We start from the raw sequence: 24,226 nt of genomic DNA on the forward strand, positions 1-24,226 counted from the left end.
GGGAGGGAGAGGTCCTAACAATCCTGGGTGGTTTTTACTCCCCCGATGTGGCCCAGGACAGGGGGATGCTGGGGTCTGGGAAGGGCTTGGGGATGTGAGGGCCAGGGCTGCTTGCCTCATCTGATACTACCCCGGCTTCAGCTGAACCCTGCAGCCTGGCTCCAAGCCAGCCCAGCGGCAGGCTCAGCAGGTCCCACGGGCGTGGCAGTGGCCAGTAGTAGAGCCGGCCCACACCGGCTAGGCAGGCAGCACAGTCCCACGGACGGCTGAGTGTGCGGCTGCAGGAGCTTCTGTGGGAGTACAGACATGAGCCTTTCGCTGTACTATGCCCTTCCCGCCCTGGGCAGCTATGCCATGCTCTCCATCTTCTTCCTGCGCTGGCCTCACCTGCTGCACACGCCCCGGGCTCCCACCTTCCGCGTCCGCCTGGCGGCCCACCGAGGAGGTGAGCCGGGTGGGGGTGAGAACAGGTGCCAAAGTGGACAGCAGAGAAGGGTAGGTCCAAGAGCGCGTGCTAGAAACAGGGCAGGGACCAAGAGAGAAGGAGAGCAAGGTGGCAGGGCAGGGTATGGACAAGGAAGAAGAGGCTGGTGCAGCCTGGGCTGGCTGGGGAGGTAAGGCCAGAGGGAGGATGGAGCCCAGAGAAGGAACGTGGGTGATGAGGTCGGGCCAGGCCCCTAGACCCCAAGCCTCAGGGGCCCACTCCAGTGTCCCCCACAGGATCTGGAGAGCTGCTGGAAAGCACCATGGAGGCCATGGAGAAGTGAGTGTATCTGCCCCTGCCCAGGCTGTCATGTGAGGGTGTGCAGGTCGTGCACTGCATCACAGCAAGGGACACCATTCACTTCCTAACCGGATGACTGGCGCCCCCTGGAGGTGGCCTGCACATCCCGCGGTGAACTCTGCTCTCACATTCCCCGCCACCTCCCCACCACCATGTCCATCATCCCAGTCCCCTGCCCCCCAAACCCCCGCCGCCCCGCAGCTAACCTTCGCCCCCACAGCTCCATGGCCCAGCGCTCAGACCTCCTGGAGCTCGACTGTCAGCTGACACGAGACAAAGTGGTGGTGGTGTCACATGATGAGAACCTGTACCGCCAGTCGGGCCTGAACAGGGATGTGGGCAGCCTGGACTTCGAGGTGGGCCCTGCCCTGACACCCCAACCCCCACCCTGAGAGTCGCCATGCCCAATGCAGGCCTCTAGTGACATCCTTCCTGTCCTCCCCAGGACCTGCCCCTCTACAAGGAGGAGCTGGAGGTTTACTTCTCTCCAGGTGAGAGCAAGGGCTTCAAGCCCTGCCTGGGCCATGCCCGCCTTCCCTGGACCCCCGCTTTGGCTTTCCTCTCTGACCCCTCTTCCCACACCACCCCCAGGCCACTTTGCTCACGGGTCAGACCGGCGCATGGTTCGTCTGGAGGACCTGTTCCAGAGGTTTCCAAGGACACCCATGAGTGTGGAGATCAAAGGGAATAATGAAGAGCTCATCTGTGAGGTGGTGCTGCAGGCAGGGCTAGGGCGGCCACCGGGGGCGGGAGAGAGGCCTGGTTCTTCTATCACCTCCTTCTCCTCCTCCCAGATAGCAGACTTGGTGAGACGCTATGACCGTAATGAAATCACCATCTGGGCCTCGGAGAACCGCTCGGTCATGAAGAAATGCAAGGCTGCCGTGAGTTCCCCCACACCCGATCCCCTTCGTCCTCCAGGGGCCCCTCCTCCTGGGAGCTGGAGCCCACCCAGCATGGGGACCCAAGCTAGAGGGGTCTGGGAGAGTTTCCAGTGGTGTGGCGGTGGCGATGAAAAGGGTGTGAACTCAGGCCTCAAACGCAGGGCCAAGACGTAACTTCCGGTTTTTTTCTTTTTTGAGACATAGTCTCGCTCTGTCGCCCAGGCTGCAGTGCAGTGGTGCGACCTCGGCTCACTGCAACCTCTGCCTCCCGGGTTCAAGCGATTCTCGTGCCTCAGCCTCCAGAGTAGCTGGGATTACAGGCACTCACCACCACACCCAGCTAATTTTTGTATTTTTAGTAGAGATGAGGTTTCACCATGTTAGCCAGGCTGATCTTGAACTCCTGATCTAATGTGATCCACCCGCCTCAACCTCCCAAAGCGCTGAGGTTACAGGCGTGAGTCACCGCACCCAGCCCCAGGATGTGACTTGGATCCCGCAGGTAGTAGGGCCTCTGGAATGCCCACCACAGCTCCCCTGCAGCTCATGCCTCCTCTCTGCTTCCCCAGAGCAGACAGATTCTTTCTCTCATCTCTCCTTGCCTCCCCAGAACCCCGAGATGCCCCTGTCCTTCACGATAAGCCGAGGATTTTGGGTGCTGCTTTCCTACTACCTGGGGCTGCTGCCCTTCATCCCCATCCCTGAGAAGTTCTTCTTCTGCTTCCTGCCCAACATCATCAACAGGTACCAGTGGGGGGCGGACCTCAGAAAAACGCTCCACTGCTTAGGGTCCCCGTGGAGAAGGAGCCCGGATCTTCCCAGCTCCCCAGCTCCCCTCCGAGATAACCCCCCCAAGGTCCTTTAAGGACAGTGGTTCTTACCCAGCATTCATGAATACTAAGGGAACTGTGAACACCCTGAAATTCTGTGCAAATGTGGAGTTTTAGGAGGGCTCATTTATCCATCTCAGTCCATCTAGCATATTTTATTGAACGTCTCCTCTGTCCCAGATGCAGTTATAATGTGTAAATAAGACCAATGAGGGTGGGGGGAGGTCCTCGGTGAGCTTACAGTCTGGCTGGGAAGACATTTGTTCATTAATTAAAGCACCGCTGTCACGGCTGTCTCAGACCCTCAGCAGGAAAAGGCAAGTCAGTGTTCTGCAGGAAGGCAGGGGTTAACAAAGTAACATCTGGGGAAAGGATCACGAATTTGGATACTTCCCTGGCACTTAAGCCTGGTCCCTCCCTTTGCTTTAATTTTTTTTTTTTTTTTTTTTTTTTTTGGAGACAGTCTTGCTCAGGCTGGAATGCAGTGGCCAGATCAGGACTCACTGCAGCCTTGATCTCCTGGGCTCAGGAGATCCTCCTGCCTCAGCCTCCTGAGTAGCTGGGAGTATAGGCTTGCATCACTGCACCTGGCTAATTGTTAAATTATTTGTAGAGACAAGGTCTCACTATGTTGCCCAGGCTGCTCTTGAACTCCTCAGCTCAAGCGAGCCTCCCGCCTTGGTCTCCCAAAGTGCTGGGATTATAGACCTGAGCCCCCGGGATCGGTCTCCCTTTGCTTTCTGACAGCTTCTCTGTGGTAGTCCCAGAGCTCTCTGTTCCCCTCTGTTGTCCAAAAGGAAGTCCCACTCAGCCCCCACAATCCCTTGCTGCAAAGAGATCATTCAATGATATTTGTGTATCACCTTTTTATACAGGAAATTTTTTTTTTTTTTTTTTTGAGAAGGAGTCTCGCTCTGTCGCCCAGGCTGCGGTGCAGTGGCACGATCTTGGCTCACTGCAAGCTCCACCTCCCAGGTTCATGCCATTCTCCTGCCTCAGCCTCCAGAGTAGCTGGGATACAGGCACGTGCCACCACGCCCGGATGATTTGTTTGTATTTTTAGTAGAGACGGGGTTTCACCATATTAGCCAGGATGGTCTCAATCTCCTGACCTCGTGATCTGTCTGCCTCGGGCTCCCAAAGTGCTGGGATTACAGGCATGAGCCACCACGCCCGGCCTTGTACAAGATTTATAAAGTGTTTTCACAACTTTTGGGTTGACTTTTACCTTGCAGCACCCCCAAGAGGTATAGGAATCATGACTCCCATGGTACCCTAGAGAATCTGAGGCCCAGAGAGGTTCTGTGATTTGCCCAAGGACACACAGCTGGAAGTCCAAAGCTTAGGTTTTCCCTGGGTCTGACTCCAAAGCCTGCCCTAGGACACTATAAAGGGCCTCTAAAGTCACCCCTGGAGTGGGATAATTAGGGGCCATCCCACTAAGTGCTGTCTGGTCTCAAGAAGCTGGCCAGTGGGCACAGTGGCTCACAAGGTTTTGGTTTTTGTTTTTGAGAAGGAGTCTCGCTCTGTGGCCCAGGCTGGAGTGCAGTAGCGCGATCTCGGCTCACTGAAACCTCCGCCTCCTGGGTTCAAGCAAATCTCCTGCCTCAGCCTCCCAAGTGGCTGGGATTACAGGCGTGCCACCACACCCGGCTAATTTTTGTATTAGTAGAGATGGGGTTTCGCCATGTTGGCCACGCTGGTCTCCTCCCGCCTCAGCCTCTCAAAGTGCTTGGATTACAGGTGTGAGCCACTGCACTTGGCTGGCTCACGCTTATTATCCTGGCACTTTGGGAGGCTAAAGCGGGAGGATTGCTTGAGTCCAGGAGTTCAAGACCAGTCTGGGCAACATAGTGAGACATGTCTCTACAAAAAAATTTTATTTACATTAATAATAAGATAAATAAATAAGAAACTGGCCAGGCCCAACCAGGAGGACCTCCAGCCTGAGTGTCCAGCTTTGGAACCAAACCAGGTCCTGGCCCAGCCCCACCACTGCTCTGCTTTGGGCCTGGCAAGTCCTTTCAGTTCTCTAAGGCCCAGACTCCTTATCTGTTGAATGGTGGCTAAAGGGCCACACCTTCAAAGCGTGGTGGTCAGAGTAGGCTCTCTGAACACTCGGTGAATTGTTCACTGGGGCAACTACAAAGGTTATTCTGGGGGATTCTGGGGGGTTGGAGGGCAGCACTACCCTGGTTGGGGGGGTACTACCACCCTGCCCCACCTCTGGGACAGGGGAGACCCTAGGGGCTAACCCCCACTTCCTTCTCTCTGCAGGACCTATTTCCCATTTTCCTGCTCTTGCCTGAACCAGCTGTCGGCTGTGGTTTCGAAATGGTGAGGTGGGCAAGACAGCTGGGTGGAGTGTCCCCATAGAGACCTACTGCTGCCCATCTCCCGGGTCCCCTCTCATCATCGCCTCCCATGTCCCCACCCCATCCCCAGGCTGATCATGAGGAAGAGTCTGATCCGACACTTGGAGGAGCGAGGGGTGCAGGTGAGGCCTTGACCACCACTCCCACTGTATACGGACTTGGCAGCAGGGTTCTGGTCCCACTCTGCTGCCAACAAGCTGCATTGTTCTGGCAGGTGACCTCACCTGAGTCTCAGTTTCTTCATCCCTAAAATGGGAAAATGGTATATTTAACTCTCTGGATACACACACACACACAATTTTCTTCTTCCCTTTTTTTTTTTTTTTTTTTTTTTTTTTGTGACAAGAGTCTCGCTCTGTCGCCCAGGCTGGAGTGCAGTGATGCAATCTCAGCTCACTGCAACCTCCGCCTCCCGGGTTCAAGCGATACTCCTGCTTCAGCCTCCCGAGTAGCTGGGACTACAGGCGCCTGCCACCACGCTTGGCTAATTTTTGTGTTTTTAGTAGAGATGGGGTTTCACCATGTTGACCAGGCTGGTCTAGAGCTCCTGGCCTCAAGTGAGCCGCCTGCCTCAGCCTCTCAAAGTGCTGGGATTAGAGGTGTGAGCCACCGCACCTGGCTACACACATATTTTCCTAACCTGACATTGCCAACATATGGATATGTAACTAGTACTTATTAAGGGCTTGATAAATGTTAGCCATTATGATGACAACAATGATGTATCATGATCCCTGATGAGAGGGGCTGGGGAAAGATGAGAGATGGGAGAAACCAGGCCCAGTCTGACCTCTCTCCCCTGAGCATTGGCTTCAACCAGATGATTTAATTAGTAAACGATCCTTGAGAATGTTCCAGGCACTGTGGTACTAGGGGTGGGAGCTTCCCATCGAGGGTACAGGGAAGAAATGCCGGAGGCAGAGGCTGGGCACAGTGGCTCCCGCCTGTAATCCCATCACTTTGAGAGGCGAAGGTGGGAGGATCACTTGAGCCCAGGAGTTTAAGACCAGCCTGGGCAACATACTGAGACGCTCGTCTCTACAAAAAATTTAAAAATTAGCCAAGCACAGTTGTTTGCACCTGTAGTCCCAGCCACTCAGGAGGCTGAGATGGGAGGATCACCTGAGCACAGGGTTTTGAGGCTGCAGTGAGCTATAATCAGAATCACGCCACTGCACTCCACACTCCAGCCTGGGAGAGACAGCCAGACTGTCTCGAAAGACAGAGAGGAGAGAGTGCAAAGAGCCAGAGAGAGGGAGAGAGAGAAGGAGAGGGAGGGAAAAAGGAAAGGAAAAGGGAAATGAAAGAAAAATGCAGAGGCCGGGTGCGGTAGCTCATGCCTGCAATCCCAGCACTTTGGGAGGCCGAGGCCAGCGGATCAACTAAGGTCAGGAGTTCAAGACCACCCTGGCCAACATGGTGAAACCTCATCTCTACTAAAAATGTAAATGTTAACCAGGTATGATGGCAGGAGCCTGTAATCCCAGCTCTACTCGAGAGGCTGAAGCACGAGAATCGCTTGAACCCAGGAGCTGGAGGTTGCAGTGAACCGAGATCATGCCACTGCACTCCAGCCTAGGCGACAGAGCAAAACTGTCTCAAAAATAAATAAATAAATAAAATATTAACTGGGCATGGTGGTACATGCCTGTAGTCCCAGCTAGTTAGGAGGCTGAGGTGAGAGGATCGCTTGAGCCCAGGAGGTCAAGGCTGCAGTGGGCTGTGATTACACCGCTGCACTCCAGTGTTGGCAGTTCAGAGAGACCTCGTCTCGTCTGTATTTTTAATAAAATAAAAAATTCCCATCTCCGCCTACCTAAGTGCCCACTAGAACAAGCAGGGAAGCGGCAGAGCTGCAGGAGCTGGGGCAGGTGGTGGTGGAACGGGGGCACTGGGAGAGGGTGGTGCTGGTAAGTGGTCAACAACTAGCTCTCAGAGAGGAACAAATGAAAGCCCTGATTTGAACATTAATTTTCCTGGTTTAAATACTCCTACCTTGGCCAGTTTCAGGCTGCCAACGTGAAGCCACCAAATGCAGAACGGGAAGAGATGCCTGTTGGCACCCCATCATGTAGTTCCATCTCACAGCCTCAACAGACTTAATCACTTCAAGGACACAGTAATAGGAAATTGATTAGGAAGAAATATGCTTTGAGTATTTATTGCTGGTTTTTTGTTTGTTTTGGGTTTTTTTGTTGTTGTTGGTTTTTTTGTTTGTTTGTTTGTTTGTTTTGAGACAGAATCTTGCTCTCTTGCCCAGGCTAGAGTGCAATGGCGCGATCTTGGCTCACTGCAACCTCTACCTCCTGAGTTCAAGCGATTCTCCTGCCCTGGCCTCCTGAGTAGCTGAGATTACAGGCGTCCACCACCACGCCCAGCTAATTTTTGTATTTTTAGTAGAGATGGGGGTTTCACCATGTTGGCCAGGCTAGTCTCGAACTCCTGACCTTAGTTGATCCGCCTGCCTCAGCCTCCCAAAGTGCTGGGATTACAGGCATGAGCCACCATGCCTGGCCGCTGTTGTTTTAATAATTTATTTAGGGCCAGACACGGTGGCTCACACCTGTAATCCCAGCACTTTGGGAGGCTGAAGCAGGTGGATGACGAGGTCAGGAGATCGAGACCATCCTGGCTAACACGGTGAAACCCCATCTCTACTAAAAATACAAAAATTAACCAGGTGTGGTGGTGGGCGTCTGTAGTCCCAGCTATTTGGGAGGCTGAGACAGAAGAATGGCGTGAACCCGGGAGGCGGAGCTTGCAGTGAGCCAAGTTTGAGCCACTGCACTCCAGCTTGGGTGACAGAGTAAGACTCCTTCTCAAAAACAAAACAAACAAACAAAAAAACACTATTTAATTGTCAGTTTATACAATTTATTTATTTACGTTTTTGAGATGAGGTCTCGTTCTGTCACCCAGGCTGGAGTACAGTGGCGCAACCATAGCTCACTGTAGCCTCAGAGTCCTGGGCTCAAGCAATTCTTTCACCTCAGTCTTCCAAGTAGCTGGTAGCACAGGCGCACACCACCACACCGGGCTAATTTTTAAAAAGTATTTTGTAGAGATGAGGTCTCACTTGCTGATCTTAAACACCTGGCCTCAACTCCTGCCTCGGCGTCCCAAAGTGTTGAGATTAGAGGCGTGAGCCCCTGTATCCAGGCAATGATTTAATGTTTAATAATGTCTGGGTTTAATAACCACTTTGCAAAATTCCTGAGAATTTAACAATCAGCTCCAGCCTACTGCTGCTGGGGAGTCTCCACAGAGGAGGAGGTGGGTCCCCACTGTCTGGATGTAAAATTGTTCAGAATCTACAAGCTCCTGACCTTAGTTGATCCCTCCCTGCTCAGGTGGTCTTTTGGTGCCTTAATGAAGAGTCGGATTTTGACGCAGCCTTCAGCGTGGGAGCCACTGGCGTCATGACAGATTATCCCACAGCCCTGCGGCACTACCTGGACAACCGTGGACCGGCCGCCCAGACCTCCTAAGTCCAGAGGCCTCACGCTCTCCTGTTTCTCTTCCTGAAAAATAAAGATTTGCCTTTCCATCACATCACATCGTTGTGCTGAGGGTGGGGAGTAGAGGAGTGGGTCCTGAAGATGTGAAGATGGCAGCTTAGGAGGGAACAGGCCAGCCCTGAGACTGGAGCCTGGGGCCCTCAGAAGCCTGACCCACTGGTTCCACTACATTCCTCTCTGTCCTGCCACACCCTGCCCCAGCCTGGCCTCCACTCTCCTCAGGAATGTCCCCTCACGGCCAACCCAGGTGTCCTGGCCCCCAGCCACTTGACAGTGACAGATAATGGTTCCATTTTCCTGAGGCCATCAACAGCCCAGGCACACCTCTTCCATGCCTTGCCCTGTGAGCTTCCTCCTCGGGCTGCAGAGGATGGGCCTGGGTGGGACAGGTGCGTTCACCCAGCCCCTCTGCTGCCTCCGCCATTCCAACCTTCTCCTCCCAGGTCTCCTTCTCCAGAAGCTCCCAGAACACCTCTGCCATCTCCAGCCCCAGGGCCATATTCACTGAATGAACCACACATTCCCATTTCACAGATACTTACTGAGCGCCTCCTCTAGACCAGGCCAGGCCCACTGCAGTGAGCAACACAAGCTTAAGAACTGCAGACACGTGTTGAAACAGACATGCCCCGAGATCAGACCTAACCCAGCCTGGAGCACAGGGGTGTTGGAAACAAGTGCTCCGTGTAGTCAAGAAAAACCAGCACTGAGACAGAAGATTTCCCAGCAAGGCATCTTTACTTCAGAACGGTGCCGCCTGCGCTACTTGTAATCCCAAGAGCACCCTAAACAAAGGAGAGAAGGGGTTTTTAACTCTAACGCAGTTCCTGTTTTTCTGTGTCCTTTCCCCATTGGCTCGGGATGGACCGCACAATCTGAGCTCATCCCGCCTGGCTAAGGTTTAAACTTTCCCAAACAGGGTAGACTGGCGAAAAAGAAGAAAAACAGGGAGAATCCGTTTACAGCTTATGACCAGGAAGTTGAGTCTTTGAAGAGTTTAGCTGTCCCAACAATTTCCTCTCTTCTGTTTGATACTTCTTCCTCTTCAAAAATTTTTAACAGGATTTGGCTTCGTTCTTGATTATCTAGGAGAAAGAGCTTGTCTGAGTATGAAGGGAGAGAAGCGAGGGGGTCTTTAGGGAGGGCTGTTTCTATGAGCCTTTGAGTTAACCCACCATACAAGGTATGATGCGACAGCCCACAAGTAACAATTGCAAGAGAGGTAAAGATTGAAGCCAGGAGTCCTTTCCATTTTCCAAACCACTTTTCCGTGAGACCCATAAAAGGGTTATCTATTCCAGAATTTTCGGCTAATTCATTTGCCAGGGTGGTAAGGCCTCGTAAAGCTTTTGTGATGGTCCCGCCGGGCGCGGTGGCTCACGCCTGTAATCCCAGCACTTTGGGAGGCCGAGACGGGCGGATCACGAGGTCAGGAGATCGAGACCATCCTGGCTAACACGGTGAAACCCCGTCTCTACTAAAAAATACAAAAAACTAGCCGGGCGAGGTGGCGGGCGCCTATAGTCCCAGCTACTCGGGAGGCTGAGGCAGGAGAATGGCGTGAACCCGGGAGGCGGAGCTTGCAGTGAGCTGAGATCCGGCCACCGCACTCCAGCCTGGGTGACAGAGCGAGACTCCGTCTCAAAAAAAAAAAAAAAAAAAAAAAAGCTTTTGTGATGGTCCCATAGGCAGCTGTATTATTAGGGATAAAAGTACAACATTGGACTCAGATCATGACACAGACTCTGCCTTTTTCTGCCAATATCATGTCAAGGGCTAGCCTATTTTCCCACGCCATCTGACTGGTGGGGCCTAATTGTTCAGCTATTCCCTTGATGGCATCCCTGGTATAATTGATGAATCGCTACTCATGGTAGTATATATCCAGTCTACATTTTTATTTATAGCAGACCACCAGAACAAAACAGACTCGAACCCAGCGGCTATTTGGTTTCGACCTTTAAATTCACTTGGTAACTCCCGTGGGACCCTGCTACTGTCTACGTAAACATGAGGGTCAAAGGACCCGTGAGGGGTTTCTCTTTTTCTTCGGGTTACTTGCTTCCTGTCTGGTTGATGAAATGCCAAGGTGAAAGGGATGGCCAATTGGATTAGAGCAAAAGTGCCAGTCCAGTTGCCTGGCAGTGTACCTGGTAACAGTCCTCCACAAAACCACCATACGTCTGCTCAGGGATAGACAAGAGCCGACTGATTGGTTAGCTCTTGAAAAGGTTTAGACTCCCATTAGATTTCCAAGGAGTGTCAATTTGTCCCCCTGTCGTGAGAGACACAATGTAAAATTGGCATTGAGAGCTGAAAGTCGAATGGTCCTTAGGGGCTGACCCACAGGGCTCCTGATCTTTGGGAAATGTAGTGAAAGAGTGGTGCACATCTTGTTTCCCCAGGCCGTGGTGCTGGAAGAGAGCTACCATACAGTCCATGCCTGGTTGGTTGGCCCATCTGAGTGGAAAGGGGACAATCCGGGTTTCTGGCCTGCCTGCTGCACAAGCGTAACAGTCACTTTTATTCAGGGTGCGAACAGAATATTTAATCCATTCCAGCCAGGCATTTGTATCTTGATACCAGGTCTCAATGGCTAGGGTTTGCTTTAAGTCCTTGACTTCTACTATAGCTACTTTGGTTTTGTCATTGGGTAAGAGGTGAGGAATGGTTTGATTTGGTGGGCTTGGGGAAGGGGAAACGGTAGGAGGTAGAGAAGGGTGAACAAAACATATTTCAAAGAAGCCTATAGGGTCCCTTCCAGTAACATCGGCTCCTAAGCCATAGAAGCAACCTAGAGTGGAGTTAGGGTCGGTGGAGGTAGGGGTAGTGATAGAGGTAAGTACTGGGTTGCACTGGTTGGATTGGCAATTATAGGGGTGGCTCCCTTGATAAAGTGGAGGCTGTTTCCTTCGGGTTTATTAGTTTTTTTGCATACTAGGCAACTATCCGCCACCTGCCTAGTGAGGGTATAGATTCCTATATACCCATAGGCTTTGAGGACTGTGTCACACATAGCTTGGTGACCCCAGTGAGTTCCTTGATGAAGCTGTGACAATATTTCCCTCATAAGAGGTTTAGACAGCATTTCCCTCCCGTCTGGTAATACCCACCTTCCCTCGGAGCTTTCCTTAGCTCCTATTCTTTTTAACTTTTCTTGGTCTGCGTTGGAGAAGATGGGGATTGCGACTGGAGGGGAAGGCAAGGGGTCAGATGGAAAATGGGCGCCTCTCAAGAAGAGGCAGCTTGCTTGGCTACTTGATCTGTGAGGTTATTTCCCTGACTTTCAAAGGATGGGTTTTTCTGGTGTCCTGGCACATAGACCACCACTATTTCTTCTGGCAGTTGAAGATTTTCTAGTATTTGTATAATCAATTCTTTATGGACAAGGTCCTGGCCTTTACTATTAATGAGGCCTCGTTCAGTCCAGATCTTTCCAAGGGTATGGACTACTCCGAAAGCATACTTGGCGTCAGTGTAAATAGTTCCTTCCTGATTTAGAAAAGATGTTAAGGCCTGATTTAATGCAAAGAGTTCACATGTTTGAGTGAACCAGTTATTGGGCTGTCTCCCTGACTCTGCCTCCATGAGGGTTTCCCCGTCAACTACAGAGCACCCGTTATGCCTCATTCCTTCGATTACCTGGGAGGAGCTGTCTATAAAGAGGTGACGCCCGGTTTGGAATACGGTCTTGCTTAGATCCAGTTTGACTCTAGTTTGATAACTGATCATATCTAAACATTTGTGCTCAGGTTCCTCCCGGTTTGGATTTCCCATTAGGAAAGCATCAGAGTTGAGTGAATTCTCAGTGGTCAATGTTAAATCATCCCTCTCTAATAAGATAGCCTCAATTTTTTTTTTTTTTTTTTGAGAGGGGGGATGGAGTCTCGTTCTGTTGCCCAGGCTGAAGTGCAGTAGCTGATCTCAGCTCACTGCAACCTTTGCCTCCGGGGTTCAAGCAATTCTCCAGCCTCAGCCTCCCAAATAGCTGGGATTACAGGCGTGCGCCACCATGCCTGGCTAATTTTTTGTATTTTTAGCAGCGACAGGGTTTCACCATGCTGGGCAGTCTGGTCTCGAACTCTTGACCTTGTGATCTGTCCGCCTCAGCCTCCTAAAATGCTGGGATTACAAGTGTGAGCCACCGCGCCCACCCGACGGCTTCATATTTGCAAATTGTTGAGTCATCTTCCTGCCTTCTGATTAAGAATGGTCCTAACTTGGCCGGGCGCGGTGGCTCAAGCCTGTAATCCCAGCACTTTGGGAGGCCGAGGCGGGCGGATCACAAGGTCAGGAGATCGAGACCACAGTGAAACCCCGTCTCTACTAAAAATACAAAAAAAAAAAATTAGCCGGGCGCGGTGGCGGGCGCCTGTAGTCCTAGCTACTCAGGAGGCTGAGGCAGGAGAATGGCGTGAACCCAGGAGGCGGAGCTTGCAGTGAGCCGAGATCGCACCACTGCACTCCAGCCTGGGCAACAGCGTGAGACTCCGTCTCAAAAAAAAAAAAAAAAAAAAAAAAAGAATGGTCCTAACTTGATGAGGGGTGCATACAAAGAGGCTTCCCCCAAAGGTCATTTTCCTGCTTTCTTCCGCTAGCAAGGCAGTTGCTGCTATGGATTAGGCACACTGGGGCCATCCGCGGGTTACTGGGTCAAGAACTTTGGACAGGAAGGCTACGGGCTGCCGCTGGCCTCTGTGTCTTTGGGTGAGTACCCCTAAAGCCACCCCCTTGTTTACACTGACGAAAAGGTGGAATGGCTAAGGAGGGCAAAGCTAGAACGGGGGCAGTTACAAGTAGGTGTTTTAACTCTTCTACTTGTTGGACTTCTGATGGGGTCCAACGAAGGGGGTCTGGTCCTTCTTGGGTGAGTTTTTGATATAGAGGTTTTAATTTTCGGGCATAAGAGTCAATCCATAGATGACAGTATCCAACTAATCCCAAGAATTTTCTAAGTTCCTGCTTTGTTTAGGCAAAGGTAGAGATGTGACACCTTCAATTCGTTCAGGTACTATTTTCCGTTTGCCTTTACTGATGAGGTGTCCTAGATATTTTACCTCAGGTTCTACAAACTGAATTTTACTCCTTGAGACCCGTAACCCTTGTTCCCTTAGGAAATTCAGGAAGTTAATTGGAATTGTGGTTATGTGGTCCTTGCTATTTCCTGAAATGAGCAGGTCATCTGCATATTTGAGTAGGCATATGGATGAACGAAGGGAAAAGATTTCTAGGACTTGTTCTAAAATTTGACCGAATAGATTTGGGGAGTCTGTAAACTCCTGGGGTAGGACTGTCCACTGGTACTGCTGTTTTCTGCCTAAGTAAGGGTCCTCCCACTCAAAAGCAAACATGTCCCGGCTGTCTTCTGCTAAAGGGCAAGCCCAAAAAGCATCTTTCTTTCTTTTTTTTTTTTTTGTTGAGACAGAGTCTCGCTTTGTCGCCCAGACTGGAGTGCAGTGGCCGGATCTCAGCTCACTGCAAGCTCCGCCTCCCGGGTTCACACCATTCTCCTGCCTCAGCCTCCCGAGTAGCTGGGACTACAGACGCCCGCCACCTCGCCCAGCTAGGTTTTTGTATTTTTTAGTAGAGACGGGGTTTCACCGTGTTAGCCAGGATGGTCTCGATCTTCTGACCTTGTGATCCGCCCATCTCGGCCTCCCAAAGTGCTGGGATTACAGGCTTGAGCCACCGCGCCCGGCCGCATCTTTCTTTTTTTATTTTTATTTTATTTTATATTATATTATTTTATTTTAATTTATTTTATTTTAATTTTTGAGACGGAGCCTGCCTCTATCACCAGGCTGGAGTGCAGTGGCACAATCCCTGCTCACTACAACCTCCGCCTCCCAGGTTCAAGCAATTCTCCTGCCTCAGCCTCCTGAGTAGCTGGGATTACAGGCGCATGCTGCCGTGCCTGGCTAATTTTTTTTTTTTTTTTTTTTTTTTTTAGTAGAGACAGGGTTTCACCATGTTGCCCAGGCTGGTCACAAACTCCTGAGCTCAGGCAATCTGCCCACCTCAGTCTCCCAAAGCGCTAGGATTACAGGTGTGAGCCACCGCGCCCAGCCAGCATCTTTCAAATCTATCATTGTGAACCATTGGTGATCGTGTGGGATTTTGCTGATAATGGTGTAAGGGTTGGGAACAGCAGCGGGGGGGTGGGGTAGTTTGAGCTGTTTGATTAATAGCCCAGAGGTCTTCTACTAGCTGGTATGACCCATGTAACTTTCTTACAGACAATATTGGAGTGTTATAAGGGGATATACAGGGTTCAAGGAGTCCGTCACGGACAAGGCCCTCAATTATAGGTTTTAGAGCCATTCTAGCGTCTAAGGGAATAGGGTATTGTTTTCTGCTTACCATTTCCCTGGGAATTTTTTTTTTTTTTTTTTTTTTTTTTTTTTTTTTTGAGACAGTCACTCTGTCACCCAGGCTGGAGTGCAATGGTGTGATCTTAGCTCACTGCAACCTCCGCCTCCACGGTTCAAGCAATTCTTCTGCCTCAGCCTCCTGAGTAGCTGGGACTACAGGTGCATGCCACCACATCTGGCTAAGTTTTTAAATATTTTTAGTAGAGATGGAGTTTCACCATGTTGGCCAGGCTGGTCTCAAACTCCTGACCTCAGGTGATCCACCTACCTCAGCCTCCCAAAGTGCTGGGATTACAGGCGTGAGCCACCACATCCACCCAAGGGAATTTTTATTTTTCACATGGATTGGACCTGTAGTTTCCCTCAATTTTCTTTCTTTAACCATATGTCAGGATGCATTCGGCTCTCTTCTGTGGCAGCGAGTAGGTTTAAGGAAGTGAGGAATTTTCCCTGATTAACATATAGGCCTATACCTAATCATAACATTAAGTCTCTTCCTAACAAATTAGTTCCCACTTTGGGGATTAACAAGAACTTTGTGGTGGCCGGCCTGTTCTCATATTTAACCTGTTTCCTCTAAAATTTTTGCCCTGAATCCCTCCCCTTTAACCCCTGAGACAGTAAGCTCTTTTGTTGAACATGCTAAACTTGAAGGAAGAAAACATAGGGAGGAGCGAGCCACTCCCGAATTGACTACGAAAATGATGAACTCTGGGCTGGGCGCGGTGGCTCACGCCTGTAATCCCAGCACAGCAGGTGGATCACAAGATCAGGAGATCGAGACCATCCTGGCTAACACAGTGAAACCTTGTCTCTACTAAAAATACAAAAAAATAGCTGGGCGTGGTGGCGGGCGCCTGTAGTCCCGGTTACTCGCCAGGCTGAGGCAGGAGAATGGCGTGAACCCAGGAGAGGGAGCTTGCAGTGAGCCTTGATCGCGCCACTGCACTCCAGTCTGGGCGACAGGGCGAGACTCTGTCTCAAAAAAAAAAAAAAGAAAGAAAGTGATTAACTCTGATTTAGGTTCCACCGTCAGATTTATCAAGGGCTCCTGGTGGGACTCAAGATGAAAGATGCAGAGCCCTTGATCCCCCTATTCTTCTTCAAATGCCATGAGTGGAAGAACTTCCTTTTTCCTCTCCCTTTCGGGCACTCCCTTTTAAAATGTCCTGGCTTTCCACACCTGAAACATCTGTCTTCCCCTCTTCCCTGGCCTGCTCTGTGACTCTCAGGTTTCATCCTTTTACTTCCTGTGTGGGGTCTCACAGCCCGTTGCTTAGAGGGTTTATAAGTTCTATTTTCCTGGGTTTCCTGTTGTAGAGTTCCCTGTTGTAAAGTGGACAGCATAGTTTTTGCCTTTTGTTTCTGCTTTTTTTCATCCATTTCATCCATTCATACATATAATTTTGGGGCTTCTCTCTCTTTTTTTCTTTTTTTTTTTTTTGAGACAGAGGCTCGCTCTGTCTCCCAGGCTGGAGTGCAGTGGCGCGATCTCGGCTCACTGCAAGCTCTGCCTGCCGGGTGCACGCCATTCTCCTGCCTCAGCCTCCTGAGTACCTGGGACTACAGGCGCCCGCCACCACGCTTGGCTAATTTTTTTGTATTTTTTTAGTAGAGACGGGGTTTCACCATGTTAGCCAGGATGGTCTCGATCTCCTGACCTTGTGATCTGCCCACCTCAGCCTCCCAAAGTGCTGGGATTACAGGAGTGAGCCACCATGCCCGGCCTTTGTGCATCTTTTTTTTTTGAGATGGAGTCTCGCTCTGTTGCCCAGGCTGGAGTGCAGTGGCGCAATCTTGGCTCATTGCAAGCTCCGCCTCCCAAGTTCACGCCATTCTCCTGCCTCAGCCTCCCTAGTAGCTGGGACTACAGGCGCCCGCCACCACACCCGGCTAATTTTTTTTGTATTTTTAGTAGAGATGGCGTTTCATCGTGTTAGCCAGGATGGTCTCGATCTCCTGACCTCGTAATCCGCCCCCCTCGGCTTCCCAAAGTGCTGGGATTACAGGCATGAGCCACCGCGCCCAGCCTGGGCATCTCTTAATTAAAAGTTCCTCTATGGAGCAGTCTTGCCAATTTCCTATCTTTTGTAATTTCTTTCTAATGTCCGGCCAACTGTTTATGATAAAATAGAGCTTTAACATCCCTTGTCCAAGTGGGTCCTCTATGTCTAAGCCTGAATATTTTCTTATTTGCTCCTTAAGCCTGTTTAAAAATTCCATGGGCCCTTCATCTTTCTCTTGGTGTACATTAAATGCTCAGGAAATATTTTGGGTTCCAGGCACCAATTCCCGAATCCCTTTAATTATCATATCCCTGAGGTCTTTCATGTTTTCTCAGTGGGCTGCATTGCTCCTATCCCACTGAGGGTCCCGGCCTGGGAGTTTCTGCTCTGCTGCTGGGATGTTTTGACCAGGAGGGTGTTCACATTCCCAGACTGTCATAGCGTCCCTGTGGATCATGGTTCTTTCCCCCTCTGCGAAGAGAATACCTCAGGTGGACATTAATTCAGCCCAAGTATACAATTGTGGCCCTAAAAATTGGTCAATTTGATCTGTGACTCCAAAGGGATCATCTGATAATGGTTTGAGTTCCTTTTTCAGATTTCTAACCTCTGAACTAGTTAAGGGGGCATTTACGAAACCAATACCCCCTCCTCCCAGTGCTACTTCTCTTAAGGGAAAAGGGGTTGGGGCAGACTCCTTTGAGGCAGAGGGAAAAGGAAAGTTTTGAATATCCCTCTGGCATTGTTTCCATCTTGTGCTGAAGTTTTCCTGAGGAAAGGACATGTGCCAGTGGCTACTCAATGGGGATGTAGGGCCACAAAGCCCATGGGGCAGGGTTATGTGGAGGAGGGACTGAGTGATTAGCCTGGGGTGGGGTAGGTAGGGGAAGATGGTCTAGGGGATCCTATACATTGGCATCTTTAGATGTAGAATCTGACTTAACTGGGTTGTCCTGGGGGGGTATTGAGTTTGGTTTCTCTTTTACATCATCCTTTAAGGGAAAGGGAAGGACAAGTTCCTGTCTCCAACACAGAGCATAACCTATTTCCTCTTGCGAGACTGGACTTTTTTCATTAACATACTGGATTAAGAGTTGGCATATCCAATCCTCATCTGATCCAAACTTTGGCCAAAAGACCGACAGTCTGAGGATAGGTTCCTTGGTCCAAATAAAACAGCAATATTTTATCATTCGCTGTCTTTCCTTGTGTTTGGTTTTCATTCTCTCTCCAGTACTCTAACATAAGGCCTAGAGGACTGTCAGGGGGAACTTTATCGTCCACTTGGCCTTTTGTACTCCCTGTCTTACTTGGGGTATTTCCATTCTGGAGGTTGGTGCCCGTTTCCTAGGGGCTTAACCTCTCCCTTTTCCCACTGGAGGTTTCTTGCACTCGTGTGAATACTCCCTTCGTCCTTTTTGGCCGCTTCCCTCATGGCAATTTTAGGCCCCTCTTAGCAATAGTGGGTCGGTATAATCCCCCTGACTGGAAAACCGCCCTAAGCCATATGAGGTGACCATGGAACCAAGTCTGGACTCCACACTCGATTCGTGTCCACTGACGTGTCTCAACCACTTACTTAAAACCTCCAAGTGGGCCGGGCGCGGTGGCTCAAGCCTGTAATCCCAGCACTTTGGGAGGCTGAGACGGGTGGATCACGAGGTCAGGAGATCGAGACCATCCTGGCTAACACGGTGAAACCCCGTCCCTACTAAAAAATACAAAAAAAACTAGCCGGGCGAGGTGGCGGGCACCTGTAGTCCTAGCTACTCGGGAGGCTGAGGCAGGAGAATGGTGTGAACCCGGGAGGCGGAGCTTGCAGTGAGCTGAGATCCGGCCACTGCACTCCAGCCTGGGCGACAGAGCGAGACTCCGTCTCAAAAACAAACAAACAAACAAACAAACAAAAAACCTCCAAGTGACCCCGACCACCAAGGAAATACTTTGTCGCCCCAGTAGCAACTTTTCTTATCTTGGTCTGTGCAGAGTTACCCACTCGCCTGGGAATTTTAAGGATCCTTCCTGCCCACGTTGCTGAGAGTCCGGATTTATTTGCCACTTCGGGTGGACCCAATCCTCCCCTCCCGGGGCCACAGCAACAAGGCAGTGGGACGCATCTCACAAGGAAAAGTAATTGCTACCCCTCCCAAAGGATAATGGGATCCTGGAAGACCCCCAGATTTGTTGAAAACAAGCGCTCAGTGTAGTCAAGAAAAACACGAACTGAGACAAAAGACTTCCCAGCAAGGCATCTTTACTTCTGCAGAAGGGTGCTGCTTGCACTGGTTGTAATCTCAAGAGCACCCCCCCACCTCCTGAACAGAGGAGGGAAGTGGTTTTTAACCCTAACGCAGTTCCTGTTTCTGTGTCCTTTCCCCATTGGCTGGGGGGTTGGACCGCACAATCTGAGCTGATCCCGATTGACTAAGGTTTAACTTTCCCAAATAGGGTAGACTATTTGCGAAAAAGAAGAAAAAGCGGGGGTAGAATCTGTTTACAGCTTATGACCAGGAAGTTGAGTCTTTGAAGAGGAACTCAGCTGTCCCAACAGAGGCATCCGAGGGGCTGCCTGGAGGAGGTGATGCTGGGCAGTAGGAATTGCCTGGTCCGACGCCCTGGCTGCCAAGGGCCTGCCAGGAATGTGCACCTTTGGGTCTTCCCTTCTAAGAGGTGAACTGAGAGTGCCCCTGGCGCTCTGGCAAAGGCCATGGAATGGGCCCACAGTGAGAATTCCAGCTTCGCCTCTTACTAGCTGGATAACCTGGGGAGCCGCGAGACCTCCCTGGGCCTCAGCCCCCGGTACAGTGGAGTCAACGGGAGAAACGGCCTCACGGGATTGATGCGGGGATTAAGCGGGGCACGGGTGGCGGGCAAACGCGGGTCATTATACTCATCTCCCCACGGCAAGCGTCCCAGCGCCAGCCGCTTCCCCGCTCCGCGCCGGGACTAGACCCTCCGACCCCGCCCCTGCGCGGGCCGCGAGCAGGAATGCTAGCAGGCCGGGGGCGCGCGGGCCGCAGCCGCATTTCCGGGCCGGCGGGAGCGGGCGGCGGGGGAGGGGCGGCCGGGGCCTGCGCCGGCCGCCGTGTGACGCGCCCCCTCATTTGCATGCGGAGCGCCCATTGGCCACGGCGGCCGCCGGGATGGGAGGCGGGTCCCCTCCCCCTCCCGCCGCAGCGGCGGCAGCAGCTGGGCTCGGTGTAAACAAGTCCAGGCGCCTGCGAACCCGGGCCGGGGGGGACGGCGCCCGCCAGGAGCGCCCCCCACTCCCAGGCCAGCCCACCCCGGCGGACCGGGCCCCGCGCGCCCAGGCGAGGTGAGGCCCGCGCCGTCAGGGCTGCGTGTCGCCCCGCGCCCCCGCCCAGCTGGCCAGGACTGCCCCCTCCCCCGGCGCCCGCCCCCACCCCCGCGCCCCAGGTGAGCCCCGGGGTCCAGGTAAGGCTCCGCGATGCAGGTAAGAGCCCCTGGGCGTAGAGGAGGCCTAGGCGACCGCAGGTGAGAGCCCCTCCTCTGCTAGGTGACCCTCCACCTTCACGGCGAGGCCTCCTGCCTCCTCCAGGCGGGGGACCCTCTCCCCGATGAACCCCCGAAACCCCCAGTGAACCCCACTGCTCTCCAGATGAGGTCGCAAGGACCAACCAGCGCCTGCCCGTCCATGCTCCCCCGAAACTGGGAACTGACAGCCCAGCCCTCCAAAGCCCCTTCCTCCAGCTTCAGCTGCCAGGTCAGCAAGGGTGAGGCCGGAAGCAGGCGGGTGACTCACCCTGGGCTCCTCCGAGCCTCAGTTTCCCCATTGATGCAACCTGAGGCCTCCTCACTGAGTCAAAACTGAGACGCCTCTGGTCCCCGAGAGGCTGCTGGCTCTGGGGAAAGGAGAGAGCAGCCGAGTGTGACAGAGTGAGTCCCCACGGCTCTGGGAGTGCCTCGCATGTGTATGGCCCAGGTCCTGACAGCCCACCTACTCCCTCCCCGGCAGGCACTGGGCTCCCTCTGCTCCCCGTGGGCCGCTCCCCGCGTGGGGCCACTGCCCCCGGCCCCCGCCATGGTGCGGATTTCAAAGCCCAAGACGTTTCAGGCCTACTTGGATGATTGTCACCGGAGGTATAGCTGTGCCCACTGCCGCGCTCACCTGGCCAACCACGACGACCTCATCTCCAAGGTAACCAACCAGGCCACAGTGGGGCTGGAACCTATAGGGGCTGCCTGGCAGCTCCCCACCGGCAGCCCTGACCCCCTCCTCTCTTCCCACCCTCCCACCCTTTAGTCCTTCCAGGGCAGTCAGGGGCGTGCCTACCTCTTCAACTCTGTGTGAGTATCTGGCCTCCCTTCTTGCTTTCCCTGACATCTGTTGTGACCTGTGACCCCTGGCATCCTGCTGAGACTCCCAGAGTTCCCCGGTGCAGGCAGGAAGCTGTGAGCATCATCTCTTGGATGCGGAGGACAGGCACAGTGCTTGAGGGGGGCCCTGTGATGGCAGGACCCTCCCTGGGACTGCCCCATGTCCCCACAGGGTGAACGTGGGCTGCGGGCCAGCCGAGGAGCGGGTGCTGCTGACCGGCCTCCATGCTGTCGCCGACATTCACTGCGAGAACTGCAAGACCACTTTGGGCTGGAAATATGTGAGTCAGCCACCTCTGACCCTAGGCTAGCCTTTGACCTGACCTTCCAACACCTCCTCCTGACAAGCAGTCATCCTATAGCCTTTCAGATTGCATAGGCCTAGCTCACACAAGTCAGACTGTCTTTTCATCCCTGACCACATTTTCTTCTCTTGCACCCTGCAAGGGCTGTAGAACTTTTCTCTTAACCTATCCCTTCTCCCAGGCACTTGGATCCGCATTTGAGAGTTAGGATATAATCAGAGTCACCATTTATTGAATGCTTATGCGCCTTGCACTGTTGTGTGCCTGGCATCTGTTATCTCATTCAATCATTGCAGTGATCCTTTAGGTAGAAGCTAGTATTATCTCTACAGAACAAGACAGGGAGGCCCAAAGATGTTAGGTAACTTGCCCAAGATCACACAACTGGTAAGTGACAGAATAGGGACCAGAATCTGAGTTGGTTGGTTTTTTTTTTTCACTCCAAACTCTTGACCACCAGCTTATATTGTCATTCAGAGTATCAGAAAAAATTGCCCCAGACTGTGCAACAACATGGAGGTTGGGTTCACCAGCCTCCCTTTCCATAGCCCTCATTGCCACTGCTGCTGTCCAGGGTCTGATTTCACTACCCTGAGTCTCATTTCCTTATCTGTCAGTGGAAGATAAAGCCACTGTCTAGCGCCCAGGATTGTTACAGGGATCAGATTAGATGTGGCAAAGGAAGATGCTCTTGGGACACTGCAAGGAACAGGATTCTTCAGGCGTCGCTTGGAGCTGTGGTGCCTCTGTGAGGTAGATGCCCCAGGCAAAGCCAGCCAGCCAGCCCTGACCTGAGCTCACTGCTGGCCCTGCCACAGATTGGCTGTGTGTCTCTGGACAGGTGGCTTGGCCACTCGACCTCTATCAGAGATGGCCGGCCGGGCACGGTGGCTCATTCCTGTAATCCCAGCACTTTGGGAGGCCAAGGTGGGTGGATCATGAAGTCAGGAGATTGAGACCATCCTGGCTAACACGGTGAAACCCCGTCTCTACTAAAAATATTTTAAAAATTAGCTGGGTGTGGTGGTGGGCACCTGTAGTCCCAGCTACCCGTGAGGCTGAGGCAGGAGAGTTGTGTGAACCTGGGAGGCGGAGCTTGTAGTGAGCCGAGATTGCACCACTGCACTCTAGCCTGGGCGAGAGAGCGAGACTCCGTCTCAAAAATAATAATAATAAATAAATAAAGAGCTGGCCTAGACAAGAGGTCAAAAACTCAAGTGCCAGGCCAGGCATGATGGTTCATGCCTGTAATCCTAGCACTTTGGGAGACCGAGGCAGGTGGATCATCTGAGGTCAGGAGTTCAAGAACAGCCTGACTAACATGGTGAAACCCCATCTCTACTAAAAATATAAAAATTAGCTCGGCGTGGTGGCGGGTGCCTGTAGTCCCAGCTACTCAGGAGGCTGAGGCAGGAGAATTGCTTGAACCCAGGAGGCGGAGGTTGCAGTGAGCCGAGATCGTGCCGTTGCACTCCAGCTTGGGCAACAGAACGAGACTCCCTCTCAAAATAAAACAAGACAAACAAAAAAAAACCCTCAAGTGCCTGCAAGGCCAAGCAGATACTGTAGATGTGTAAAGGGTAGCATAGACTGGAGGGGTTGGGAGTTGGGGGCAGGCTGGGCAAACTGGAGTGAGCACGGCCTAATTATATTTTAATACTTTAAAGTTATTTTTATTAAACTGTCTGCTGTCCAAGAGAGAGTTTATATATGTCGTTTGCCACATATAATACATGTTGTAGGCCAAAATGGCCATGAAGCCACCAGTTTGCAAACCTGAACTGTGAAATCTTTTAGCCACTTCCCTATCTTCTCTGTTGGAGCCATCATTAATACTTGAAAAGTACCTTTGAGTCAGGGAGTTCTACTCTGTGTTTGTGAGAAACGCGGCCCTGCCCCTCCGCCACAGTTTCCTCATATGTAAAATGGGGCCACTCATGTCCACTCCCCAACCCCTGTGCCTTGTGGTGAGACTTGCTCCGGGGATGATGGTCCCGCCCCTCCTTTCAGGAACAGGCCTTTGAGAGCAGCCAGAAGTACAAAGAGGGGAAGTACATCATTGAACTCAACCACATGATCAAAGACAACGGCTGGGACTGACCCCCGCTCCCCGACGCATGTGGCTCCAGCCCGGCCTGGCCGCCAGGGAGCGCCACCGGCTTCCCTCCGCCCAAAGGGAGCTCTGGACCCTCAGGGCCCCTGCAGAGGACGGATCCAGCTCCTGTACATATATTTTATTGCATGCACTGTGACCTTGGGGGGAGAACAGAAGGGGGACGACGCCCCCGCACCTCCTGCGATCTGGCTGGCTTGGATCTCGTTTTTAACCCCCTCCTTCCCCGCTTACCCTATAGATATGGCCTGTGTTCTGCTCTCCTGGCCCCAGTGCACCGTCTGCTCTGTGAACTCCTCCCACCAAGCCCCTCTGACCCCACGCGTGTCTGTCCCCCTCGTTCTGTAGCGTTTGTACATAATAAAACAATGGAGTGGAGACAGCTCAGGCTCGCGTGTAATCCGGGGAGGGGAAGCTCAAGCGGAGATTTCTGCCCCTATAGACCTGTGCGGTTCTGAGACCCGGCGGGGCATGGGGTAGGCAAGTCGTTCAAGCTGGGTCTCCAGGAACCGGGGCGGTTTCACTGCCGGCGGAGGCCCGGAGCCCACTCTGGCTGCCTACGCTGTGACCTCGCCTGATCTGCGTGTGCTCGGCTGCAGCATTTGGCCGCCGCCTAGGGACAGCGCCCCAGGGAGGCAACCGCGTCGCCGGCCTCGCAGCCCCCTCGCGGCCGGACTACAACTTCCAGCGGCCCCCGCGTGG

The 24,226-nt window shown here is 52.4% G+C and overlaps 2 protein-coding genes across 2 annotated transcripts; both read left to right on the forward strand.

Annotated features, from left to right (window-relative positions):
• The first annotated feature begins 247 nt into the window (after window positions 1-247).
• On the forward strand, window positions 248-8,423 carry GDPD3 (glycerophosphodiester phosphodiesterase domain containing 3). The gene is made up of 10 exons (XM_015442242.3): window positions 248-445; window positions 721-763; window positions 1,005-1,140; window positions 1,230-1,275; window positions 1,376-1,494; window positions 1,579-1,668; window positions 2,279-2,412; window positions 4,776-4,835; window positions 4,944-4,995; window positions 8,224-8,423. The coding sequence occupies exons 1-10, from the start codon at window positions 307-309 to the stop codon at window positions 8,359-8,361; spliced, it is 957 nt and encodes a 318-aa protein (XP_015297728.3). The 5' UTR covers window positions 248-306; the 3' UTR covers window positions 8,362-8,423.
• An 11,469-nt stretch (window positions 8,424-19,892) lies between these two features.
• Window positions 19,893-23,906, forward strand: YPEL3 (yippee like 3). The gene is given in 6 exon segments (XM_045381885.2): window positions 19,893-20,062; window positions 20,065-20,084; window positions 20,745-20,927; window positions 21,033-21,076; window positions 21,279-21,387; window positions 23,422-23,906. Coding segments are annotated over 6 exon segments (597 nt in total). The 5' UTR covers window positions 19,893-19,911; the 3' UTR covers window positions 23,512-23,906.
• Window positions 23,907-24,226: the final 320 nt, after the last annotated feature.

This window comes from Macaca fascicularis, chromosome 20, assembly GCF_037993035.2.
Source record: "Macaca fascicularis isolate 582-1 chromosome 20, T2T-MFA8v1.1".
Taxonomy (NCBI): domain Eukaryota; kingdom Metazoa; phylum Chordata; class Mammalia; order Primates; family Cercopithecidae; genus Macaca; species Macaca fascicularis.